We start from the raw sequence: 13,043 nt of genomic DNA on the forward strand, positions 1-13,043 counted from the left end.
TCACTTATTAAATTGCTTACCCAATCACTGGGATCAGGAATTTAAGCTATGGGAGCTTCAGAAGTTAAAAATGTTACAGTATATGAACTTGAACACAAAGTTTTAGGCTGCTAAATTCTCTTAGCTGAACTCTCACACCAAAAGACACCATGAATATGCAAGCTCTGTTAGCATTTTTGCTTATTTTAGAGCACGCAAAATTACACTCCAATGTCAAAATTTCGTATTTCGGAAATAAGTGAAATCTGGATAAAGGCAAGATTAAGGTAGCATTTAATGCCTAATATGCATCAAAAACTGATTCATCATCTATGCTGCTTCACATCATATTCATATATCCTTATTGTGTATAGTGGCAATTAAAGTATTTTTAAAACAAATTTAATTTCAACTCAAACTGTTCTTATAAAGTTCTTATCCAGAGAAGAGGCATCAGAATAATCTGGGGGCTTTTACTGTACATAAGCAGCTCCCTTCCAGACATGCTGAGTCAAAATTACCTAGGAACACGTATCATCTTGCCTTGTTTCAAACACTACAGGCAGTTCTCATGAACATCCCTCTCACGTCCCCACACAGCACATGGATTACTTTATCTTAACACTCCTTAATTCTGATATCTTTCTTCTTGTAATAGACCATTTCCCTCTTTATTAAAAGCACCACGATCATCTTACGGGAAGTAACAAATATATAAAATTGTTGCCTGAAACAAAAATTCTAAATTTCACCCCTTTCCTCAACAAGGCATTCAAATACTTAATTTCTGCCTAAATTGCCCAAGTACCTTATTTCCCATTAGAAAACTACTAGAATCTAGAATATCTTTAAAAGTAGAGAGACAAATCTCTAAATAATCCCCCCACACACAGTAGTGCTTCTACCAGAAAGTTTTCCTTAATATTCTAAATGTTAGGGGAAAATGGACTGGTATGAACAAAGTCTGAGAGCACCCTTTAAATGGCACTTTCATTGTCACTCTATAGCCAATTCTAGAATCAGGTATTTCCCAGGATCTAGTCTGAGTGTGGTGCTAAATGTTTCTTTTGCCATACCATTATGGAAATTAAACTAAAAACATTTTGGTCAAAGTTGATGACATTATTAAATTCATTTTTTTCTCATACACCAGGAAATGAAATTTCTTTTCCCATTGTTCCATTAGTTCACAGTATGAACATACATGAAAACAAATATCAAAAATGCTTCTTAGGAATAGTTACCAAACATTTTTAAAAACATGTTTTTGATACTTTATGCATATACAAATATCAAAATAGGTAATACATATTAGTTGTTCATATTAAAAAAAGAAAAAAAAAACTCCAAGTTTGGTTACTAATGAAACAATTTGTATGATCCATTTGGAGACAATTCAACAAATCAATATAAAATGTTAAAGGGTGAATAAACTTTATACAGTTGAGAAAGCATTTGGTTATTAAATTCAACATGAAAAAAGTAACATTTAAAGTAAAAAAGTATGGCTATAAAAATAACAACTAGCTATACTATTTAGGAAGATAAAGACTGATATACAACAAAATATGAGAAACATATTCCAAGCAGGAAAGGACAGTTTTGCTGACAAGAAATGAATTTTAACCAAGAGAACACCTGGTTTAAGAACATCCTAAAACCTGGTCAGGTGATAAGGATATAATGTAACTAGTTCATCACAAAATCAAGATAGCAAATAAGAGTAAATACCAAGTTTATGATTGAGTCTTTCCTTGTTAGCCTCCCAAGGATCACAGACACACAGCCGTTGATTTGGATGCTTCTTTCCCATCAACCACTACAATCAGATCCCTTGAATAGCAGCAAACAAAACAGCTCTCTTTTGCCTGCCTGTTTCCCCACTCTCTCTTGCCACACCACACCATCTCCTCCTCCCTCCTTTTCTTTCTTTTCAGAACACAGTGGTTCCTTTGCAGGGTAGGGAGGAGGGGATGGTTTTTAATTTTAGGGGAAGGGGAGAGTAGGAAAACGGTTCTTTCATTTTTCTAGTGCCATTACTCACTCAACATTTAGCGTGAATAAAGGAATCAGACAATTCTTAAATAAGCTTCTATTAAATGAAATGAATTCAAGATATGGAACACTTACTAGGTACGAATAAAAAACACATTAAATTCCTTAAGTAAGTTATTTGTCAATTAAAAAACCGACACATAAAATATTTAGTCAGTTAGTGATCTAGTTATAAAAAGTAGTAATAAGCATAGCATTACCTTCGTAAGTGTGATAGCTGTAGTAGGCAAAGTGATTCCTTCTCCCTGGGGTTAAAGACACATGCACAGGACCCAGGTGAAGGCAGCGCCAGCAGGACAGACACCATGCAGAGCATGCGGAAGAGGGAAGGGAAAGAAAAGACAGGGAAGTGTGAAACTGTAGTGAGACAACACTGAAATTCAATTTTAAAGGATGAAAAAGTACATTTTACACCACCAGCTCTCCAAGCTGTGAGGATCAAGACAATAGGGTTCCAAAGTCAGTGAGTGTTTCAGAAACCAGTGACAAGCTGTTAAAGAAAACATTAAGACAGCAGGTGAGTTTCCAAGCAACAGGAAAGGCAGCAAGTAGTTAACCAGGTAGTTAACCAACTCTGTTGATTTCTTCTGTTTAAAGAATGCATTTAAATCCAAAGCAAAGAACAAAATTATCTCCTCAGAAAGATACAGTATAAGCATACACTCATGTCTCAAAGACCTCAAATTCAAAACAGCATCCCTCACCCCAACACTAGGGGATACGCTTGGCTGACATGTATCTAGGGGAAACAGCACTTATCTCTTTGTTACCTAAGTCAATATATACAAATGAAGATTCCCCATATATGGAAAATAAAGCAATTTCATCCAGAATGCTGACTGTGATCAATTTATAGTAATGAAAACTTAAAAAGGCAGCATGGGAGAAGGGTTGTAGGAAGATGGCAGAGTAGGAAGATCCAGGAATCAGTCCCTCCACCAAAACAACTATTAAATTGGCAGGAACGGTCTGAATCAACTATTTTGAAACTCTAACATCCAGTGGTACCCTGGCACATTCAGGGAAGAGCTGGAGGAAGAGGCTGGTAAGTTGAGGTAAGTATCAGTGAATTTCACCCTCTGCGCATAGACCACCAATCCCAACTGCGTGGCAGGTAGCAGTGGGGACTGCGGCCTGGCTCCCTGGGCAGCTTGCTGATGCCAGGGTGGGCTGTAAGAACCTAGTCCTCCATAATCTGTGGTGTATGTCTGTGTGTGTGTGAGTGCGCGAGCGCACGTGCGCATGTGTTATCTGATATCTGATCACTGCTTTGCATCAACTACTTCAGATCACTGGGTGTGGGCTCTGGGGCTGGCCATTGTTCCAACCCCCTCAGGCAGAAGCAGCAGAGGAGACTTAAAGAGGGAGTACCTATTTCTCTCTCTCTCTTCTCTCTCCATACCCCATTAGGAGCAAAAATAGTTTGGAAACATCACAAAATGATGGCTCCAGCCCTCAACAACAACACAACAACAACAAAACTAGCAATCTCAAAGGAATGGAAAAACTAGATTTCCAAGAGTTATAACAATATAATAGTCAGAATGTCCAGTTTATAAAACATACAAAGAAACAGGAAAGTGAGGCCCATTCACAAGAAAAAAAGAAACCATTCTCGAGGAAGCTCATACACCGGAAATATTAGTCAGACTTTAAATCAACCATCTTAAATATGTTCATTGAGCTAAAGGAATCCATGTACAAAGAACTAAAGGAAATAAGAAAAATGCTGTCTGGACAAAATAGACAGATGGAAATTATAAAGGAACCAACACTAATTTTGGAGCTGCAAAGTACAGTTAACTGAAATGAAAAAATTACTGGATAGATTCAACAGCAGATATGAACAGGCAGAAGAAAGGATCAGCAAACTTGAAGACAAAACAATTGAAATTGTTTTGAGGAGCAAAAAGGAAAAACAATGAAGAAAAATGAAAAGAGCCTGAGGGACCTATGGGACACCATGTAGTGTATGAACATACACATCATTAGGGTCCCAGAAGGACAAGAGATAAATAAGGAAATAGAGTACATAACAACACATCAACCAATTAAACCTAAGGGCTATATACTGAACACTCCGTCCAACAAGAGCAGAATATGCACACTTTTCAAGGGCACATGTAACATTTTCCAAGAAAGCTCACATGTTAGGCCATAGATGAAATCTTCATAAATTTAAAAATACTGAAATCTTATAAAGTATCTTCAGGGATCACAATGGAATAAAGCTGGAAGTCAGAAACCTAAAAAATTTACAAATATGTGGAAATTAAACAACACACTATTGAACAACCAATGGATCAAAGAAGAAATCACAAAGGCAATTAGAGAAAATTTTGAGACAAATCAAAATGAAAAAACCACATATTAAAACTTATGGGATGCAGTTAAGGCAGTGCTCAGGGGAAACTTATAGCTTTAAAAGCTCGTATTAAAAAAAAAAAAAGAGAAAAAGATCACAAATCAATAGCTAACTTCACATCTAAACAAGAAGAGCAAATTAAACCCAAAGTTAATAGAAGGACGGAATAGTAAATTGTATAGCAGAAATAAATGAAACAAAGAAGTGAAAATTAAAAGAGAATAAAAAACAAAATTTGATTTTTTAAAAAGGCTGAAAAGAAAAAGAGAGAGGATACAAATAACTAAACTCAGGAATGAAAGTGGGGACATTACTACTGACCTTACAGAAAAGCAAACAAACAAAAATGCATTAGAAGAGGGTACTATGAACAATTATTATAAATCAACAAATTAGAAAACCTACATGAAATGGACAGATTCCTAGAAACATACAAATTACCTAATCTGACAGAAGAAGAAACAGAAAACTCTAACAGATCTATAACAAGTGAAGAAACTGAATCATTAATTAAAAACCTTCCAACAAAGAAAAGTCCAGGACTGGATGGTTTCACTGCTGAATTCTAACAATATTTAAAGAAGATTTAACACCAATCCTTCTCAAATGCTTCCAATAAATAGAAAGGAGGGATTACTTTTTAACTCATTCTAGGAGGCCAAAATTACCCTCACACCAAAGCCAGATAAAGATAGCAACAAGAAAATTACAAACCAATATTCCTTGCACGTATAGATGCAAATATTCTCATCATAATACTGGCTGACCAAATTCAATAGTATACTAAGGAGATTATATACGTGACCAAGTGGGATTTATTCCAGAAAAGCAACATAAGAAAATCAATCAATATAATACACAACATTAATAGAATGAAGGGAAAAAGCACATGATCATCTCAATTGATACAGGAAAAGATTTGAGAAAATAAGAAATCCTTTCATGATAAAAAATACTCAGAATACTAGGAACAGAAGGGAACTTTGTCAACACAATAAAGGGCATTTATGAAAAACCCACAGCAAATATCATACTCAATGGTGAAAGACCAAAAGCTTTCGCCCTAAGATCAGAAACCAGACAAGGATGCTCACTGTCACCACTGTTATTCAACATTCTACTAGAAGTTCTAGCCAGAGCAATCAGGCAAGACAAAGAAAGAAAAGACATCCATATTGCAAAGGAGGAAGTAACATTATCCCTATTCACAGATGACATGATCCTATATACAGAAAATCCCAAAGAATCCATAAGAACATTTCAGGAACTAATAAACAAATTTAGCAAAGTTGCAGGATACAACATAAACACAGAAGTCAGTTTGATTTTTATACACTAGTAATGAGAAATCTCAAGAAGACAATTCCAAATCTCAAGAATTAAATACTCAGGAATGAATTTAATCAAGAAAGTGAAAGACGTATACTTAAAACTACAAACACTGCTGAAAGAAATTAAAGATGATCTAAATAAATGGAAAGACAGCCTGTGTTCATGGACAGGAAGCCAACATTGTTGAGTTGCCAGTAGTGCCCAAAAGTATCTACAAATTCAATGCAATTCCTATCAAAATTCCAGCAGCCTTTTTTGATGCAATGGAAAAGCCGATCTTCAAATTCATATGAAATTGCAAAGAGCCACATACAGCCAAAACAATCTTGAAGAAGAAGTTAGAGGACTCACACTTCTTGGTTTCAAACCTTACTACAAAGCTACAGTAATTAAAACAGTGTGGTACTGGCACTGAGAGTCCAGAGACAAATCTACACATCTACGGCCAGTCGAATTTTGACAAGGGTGAAAGAATAGTCTCTTCAACAAATGGTGTTGGAACAAGTGGGAATCCACATACAAAAGAGGACCCCTACCTCTCACCATATACAAAAATTAATTCAAAATGGATCAATGACCTAAACACAAGAGCTAATACTATAAAACTCTTATAAGAAAATGCTGATAAAATATCTTCAGGACCTTATAGTAGGCAATGGAGTTTTAGATTTTACACCAAAAGCACAAACAATAAAATAAAAAAATAGATAAAACAGACTTCATCTAAATTAAAAACTTTTGTGCATCAAAGGACATGATATCAAGAAAGTGAAAAGACTACCTACAATATGAGAGAAAATATCTGGAAACCATATTATCTCATAAGGGCTTAACATCCAAAATATATAAAGAATTCCTACAACTCAATAACAAAAAAAGACAGACAACCCAATTAAAAAATGGGCCAAGGATTTGAACAGACATTTCTCCAAAGAAGAAATTCAGATGGCCAATGATTATATGCAAAGGTGCTCAATATCATTATCCATTAGAGAAATGCAAACTAAAACTACAATGAGATACTACTTCACATCTACTAATATGGCTGTTACTAAAATAAAAAAAAAAAAGTGTTGGCGAGGATGCAGAGATAGAGGAACCCTTGTATGTTGTTAATGGAAATGTAAAATGGTGTAGCCACTGTGGAAAATAATTTGGTGGTTCCTCAGAAAGTTGAACACAGAACTACCACATGACCGGGAAATTCCATTCCTAGGTACATACCCAAAAGATTTGAAAGCAGGGACTCAGACAGAAATTTGTTCACTAGAGTTCATTGCGGCACTACTCACAATAGCCAAAAGGTGGAAGCTACCCAAGTGTCCAAAAACAGATGACTAGATAAAATGTGGTAAATATCCATAAAATGGAATACTACTGACCCATAAAAAGAAGTGAAGTGCTGGTATAATGGTACAACATGGATGAACCTTGAAGACATCACGTTGAGTGAAATAAGCCTGACACAAAAGAACAAATATTGTATGATTTCTCTTATATAAAATACTCAGAATAAGTGACTTCATAGAGACAGAAAGCATTATAGGGGTTACCAGAGGTGGGGAGAACGGAGAATGGGAAGCTATTGTTAAATGAGTATGACCCTTGGTTTGGGATGTTGAAAATAGTCTGTTAATAGACAGTAGTGAAAGTTTTACAGTATGTCAGCACACCTAATATCAAAGAATTGTTCACTTAAAATGGTTAAGATATTTATGTTATATATATTTTATCACAATTAAAAATAAATTAACACCAACCAAAAAAAAAACAGCATGGACTAGTGAAAAGAACATGATTTTGGTGCAAGAAAGACCTTGGCACAGCATTCAGGTCTGCTGCTAACTAATTGTTTCACCCTTAAGATAGTGTTGAACCTTACTCCCAGGTTTAACTAAAAGATGAATGTGTGAGGATGAAACGAATAAGGCAATACAGTATCTAACACATTTCCTGGCACGGAGTAGATCAATGTCAGTTTGTTTTCTTTCCCTTTAAACATGGTGCATAAAGCCCACATGAACAAGATGATACAAACACTGACCAAATTCTTACTGACTACCCAGTTCAAGTTACAGTCATTTGACTTTATGAAGAGTTATCTATTCCCTCTACTTCAGTTTTGAATGTCTTTCCTATTGCAAGAAGAAGGTTTGGAAATTTTCCTCTAATCAGTTCTTCAACTCAATGAGTGCTGTCACGTAGTATCTCAGCTATAGAACTAGCAGATTTTCATTAGGTTCTCAACTCACTAACCTGTAGTAACTTGTAGTAATAATAAATTCCTATAAGACTTGCATTCCTTCCACTATCTCTTTTGTATTTACAGTTCCATTCAAATTTTGGGCAGATGGAGAAATTAAGGGTTCAGTTACATAAACACTGAGTATCCTATGGATACTTTGTTAACTACCATGGTAATTATGTATGTGGTTACTATGTTTTCCTCTTACATTGTCCTAAGTGGAGTTTTTAAAGAGAGTACTCTCTCCTTACAGCTTTTTCCTTCCATGACTCAGCTGACCTATATCCCCTGCCAAGAATATTCTTCCCATTCTCTTAGCCTTGCAAAGTTGAACTCAGCTTAAGCACTACCTCCTCCAAGAAGTCTCCTGGTGCTGGGTTAACAGACGTGTACACTGTACTCCTACAATGCCTCCTGCGTATCTCCAATATTTCCTTCAAGAGATATTTATTAGGAGAGTATCACTTGCCAGGCACTGTGCTAGGTACTAAGGACATAAAGATGCACAATACACAGTGCCTACTCCCTAGGAGTTTCTTCAGTTTAGCAAAGCAATGTCTCTCAGATTTTTTAAAACCATGACACACAGGAGATCTTAATCATTACCCAGGTCATTCATACATATACAAGTATTATGTGTATGTATAGAATAAAAGTTTTCATGAAACAATACTTATCCTTACTATACATGATGTGCTTTATTATTTTTGTTTCTAACATGCTAATTGAGGCCCTCTATATTGATTTTATCACCCACTAACAAAGAAGACTATATATACAGTCACTGAACTACAGAAATATATCAAAAGACATGCTGACAGAGTGAGTAGCAGAAGTTACAGAAGTACTGTTGTCTGGATTCCACAGTTCGGAGGTTGAAAAGTACAGTTTCCTGGAGGAAGTGACATCAAATGGTGAGATCTGAAAAGGAAAGTAGGGGTTCCTGGCTGGGAGGAAAGGGGGAAGAATAATTACAGGCAGAGGAAAGAGGATGTGCAGAAGCCCAAAGGCCCAATGGGAAAAAGAAAAGCTTGTTAGGAAAAATGAAATTAGCTTAACATAGCTAGAATATAGAATGGGAAGGAAGTAAAGAAAAATGAAACTTGAGGAGCAGAGGCCACATGGAGAAGGATCTTCTAAGTCAGGGAATGCAGTTTGGGCCTCACCATGAGAGGGATGAGGACTCACTGAAGGATGTTAAGCAGGTGTGCTGGTTTCAACCTATTATGTACCCCAGAAAAAGCCACGTTCTTTTAATATAACTTTGTGGGTACAGATGTACTGTGGGTGGGATCTTTTGATTAGGTTGTTTTAGTGGAGATGTGACCCACCCAAATGAGAGTGGTTTCCTGGAATCTTTAAGAGAGCTCAAAGGCCAACACAGACCTAGACCCTTAGAGATGCAGACAGAAAGACATTTGGAGATGCTAAGCTAAGAGATGAAGCCCAGAGTTTGCCCCGGAGAAGCTTAAGACCCCCAGACCCTTAGGGAGAAATACCCTGGGCGAAGTATGCACAGGAGCTAAGAGAGAGAAGCTAAGAGAGACAGAAGCCCAGAGACATTTTGGAGAAAGCCATTTTGAAACACAACCTGGGAGGCAAAGGACCAGCAGACACCAGCCACGTGCCTTCCCAGCTGAGAGAGGTGTTCCGGATGCCGCCAGCCTTTCTTCAGTGAAGGTATCCTCTTGTTGATACCTTAGTTTGGACACTTTTATAGGCTTAGAATTGTAAATTTGTAACCTAATAAATCCCCTTTATAAAAGCTAACCCATTTCTGGTATTTTGCATAACAACAGCTTTAGCAAACCAGAACAGCAGGGGATCTTTAAAAGATCACTCTGGCTAGAAAAGTGAGTAACAGGTTCAGAAGTGAAAGATATGGACAAGTAGTAGAGAAGCCTCTGATTTCTGGCTTGAACGAAGAGGTGTTTTTTTGTGTTTTGTCTTATCTTTTTGTTTGATTAGGGATGTAGTGAAGAATAAATAACAAATTCAGTTTTTGACAGACTGGATTTCAGGTATTTTGGAACAAGTAAAGCTATCCAATAGGTAGCCAATTGAATTAGAAAGAAATACTCAGGAGAGAAGTTTGGACTGAAGATGTAGTCCTTGGGACTCACGTTATTGCACTACCTTTAGCTGTTGGTGTGTGAGTAACTTGAAGGCAAGAACAATCTTATTCAACTTTATATCTACTGCTTAGCCCAAAGTAGGTGGTCAATAAATGTTGAATAAATGAATAAAGGTAGCCGAGTGCCACGGAGGCAGGAAATACAGTAACAAGCAGCTTATTTATGCTGTTGCCATGTCTGATGAACAGTAGTGCAGAACTACCATATATCCAGGGGCTATTATTTTCTCACATTTACAAAAAAACTTCTATGTATCACCTGAGAAACTACAAGTATGAAATAAGCAGTCAAAATAGAACTTCTCAATAAAGTGTAAGTTCCTGAGGTCAGGGAGTTTAATCTGTTTTATTAGTGCTGTGCCTCCAAGGTCCACAACAATGTATGACACATAACTTACCCAATAAATGACTGGATAAATTCTTGTCTCTGTGACTCACCAAAATCAATTTCCCATCATTCATTTGAATAATCACTCTAGATCTGCTACAATTTATCAATTTCTGTCTGGGCTAACACTCTTCAATCCACAAAAATTGGGGTTTGTGGGGAAACGATCAGCTTTCAGCATTTAATACAAAATTGCAAAGAGCAGACCCAATGCCCAGAAAGATCCTAAAACATTTTTAAACTCAACAACAAATAGCTATTTCACTGCTGCCATGCATTACTACAGATAACCAAGTACCAACCTGCTCATACACTTCATAGACACAAAGCAATATTGGGACATGTTTCCACACAACAGTGAGCACACAAAACTTCAAAAGAACTTTTTAGCCAGAAAATTGAGGGACAAAGAAACACTAACATATTCCTCACAAAGAGGCAGTCAGTTTTTTTTAAAAACCCTCAAACATAATTAAGTATAGAAACTACTACCTACAGCCAAACTGCCACTGACTGTAAATTAGAGAGTATCATCAAAACAGTACAATTATATTCTCTGTATTGATATAACCTAGCTGTAACAAAACATTGCTGAACCACAAATACCACATCTAATTGTTAATTATAACTAAATCAGCCATAAAAAACTAAACCAAACTTTTAAATAAAAATAAACACTATAGAATCAAATAAAGAAAAACACAATTCCTGTCCAAACAACCACAGATTATCTATATTACTGGTTTATTTTTCAGTTAACCTTTTCTATAATTACTAATTGAGCATGAAAAGCAGTTTGGGTAGGAGGGGTACAGTATTCTGTTCTTCATAGTATTTCATAATACTATGGTCACATAATACTGTTTTAACCAAATAAATAAGGAATGATGTAATTTAGCTGAATGATAAATAAGCATGCCACATATATCATACACGGCATAGGGACATATGTGAGTGTATAAAACACTTCTTTAAAATGTCAATGTAGTTCTCTACCTGATGGCTAATTTATGACACAGTTTTAATTTATAAGACCACTTACAAACAAAATATTTAGAGGACTAACATGAAAAGAAACAGCCTATTATAATTCAAAGACCAAATAAATAACCGTCCTCTTAAAAATGGATTTCTCAGATGTACAGTTAAATTAAAAATTTTATTTTCAGATATTTTTTGCACAACAGTATGATTATATTTATATACAAACACACATACACACAACTGCTTCTATTAAATCTGCTCTAGGAGGAAAAATTTCAGTTCGTCACTTTTAGAGATTAAGTATTTTACCAAGGTTAGCCTCAAAAAAAAAAATTTATAAAGGGAGAGGATCCTTTAAAGCTCTCCTAAAATTTAAATTTTGTTTTTCAATACTAAGTTTTTTCTGTGTGAGTTTTGTTTATATGCATGAATGTATACATTGTATGACCTTAAGTTAATTTTTTAAGAATAAATGGCATTATGAGGGTTACATTTTTTTAAAAAATAAATGGTCTAAAAATGCTAACAGCCAACAGAAAGGCCACTTTAAAAAAATTCATTAAGAAGTACAAACATTAAAAGTGAAATAATACACATTTATAATATTCAAACTGGTATCACCAGATTTCTTACCTGGGCTTAATTCCACCAAATAGGGCAGTTTCTCAGGTGGAAGAGAGGAGCCATAGCCAGACTCGTCAGCTCTTTCCTTCCCCTTTAAAGGCTTTCCATCAGTTTGTTTCTTAGTTTTCTTTGGGATGTAGTCTGGTGGCCTCCTCTTCAACTGAAAGACTAAAATTCCTAGAACAATAACATTGTAAATTATCAATCAAACAGAAGTTATCATGGTTGGCCAGTTAAATGGCAGTGATTCAAAGATTTGTCAAGAGGATGTAATTTAATAACATCAACTAAGAAATAATCAACCTAAAGTGTACCCAATTTATTCTTTGACTCAAGAGGAAATATTAGTCTTTTAATGTGTTCTAAAAAACTTTAGCAAGCAATCCCCAAAGATTGTTTTAATTAATAACTAACCAAGCACTTCAGTTAAAGAATAACACATCAGTTTAAAGCATAAATGAATGTCTATATTGGTAAAACAAACTATGATCAATAAATATATATATATACACATATATAATATACAAATATATATATTCAAATATACTTCTATTTGACCTGGTTTTTATTTAATCCAATTGAATTAACTCAGAATTCAAAGCAATTTGACTCTAAATTAAATAAAATTCTAGAAAAAAGTACTAAAGTACTAAGGAGGCAAAAAATTTACTTACTGAGAAAGGGTTTTTTTGTTATTTTTAAACTACTAATCTACATTCAAGCATTGATATGATTAACTGACAATAAATTCTTATGTCTTTTTTAATGCAAAGGCCCTCGACTGGGTAACAGTTAGCTTATGATATGTATCTGGAAAGTAAGAAAACTGTATTTCATCAAAAACATACCTTTAAACCTTCACTACTTTGAAATAATTAGTTTGAAATTTGAAGAATGGAGAGGCTAAATTCATTATTTGAAATGACTAAATCACTAG

The 13,043-nt window shown here is 35.3% G+C and overlaps 1 protein-coding gene across 14 annotated transcripts in view; it reads right to left on the reverse strand.

Moving 5' to 3' along the window:
- Positions 1–13,043, reverse strand: part of AFDN (afadin, adherens junction formation factor) — a 167,702-nt gene that overhangs the window by 72,156 nt on the left and 82,503 nt on the right. For 11 of the 14 annotated variants that reach the window (XR_005214095.1, XM_037817579.1, XM_037817578.1 and 8 more), the window contains exons 8-9: positions 12,116–12,283; positions 2,235–2,279 (exon numbers count right to left, since the gene is read on the reverse strand). Coding sequence is in view for 13 of the 14 variants with exons in the window: in XM_037817579.1 (XP_037673507.1) it covers positions 2,235–2,279; positions 12,116–12,283 (213 nt within the window). In the remaining variant the exon portion in view is untranslated. The remainder of the gene's footprint in view (positions 1–2,234; positions 2,280–12,115; positions 12,284–13,043) is intronic. The other 3 variants (XM_037817580.1, XM_037817591.1, XM_037817587.1) reach the window with 1 other exon arrangement.

The sequence above is a fragment of the Choloepus didactylus genome, chromosome 24, assembly GCF_015220235.1.
Source record: "Choloepus didactylus isolate mChoDid1 chromosome 24, mChoDid1.pri, whole genome shotgun sequence".
NCBI classification, from domain to species: Eukaryota; Metazoa; Chordata; class Mammalia; order Pilosa; family Megalonychidae; genus Choloepus; species Choloepus didactylus.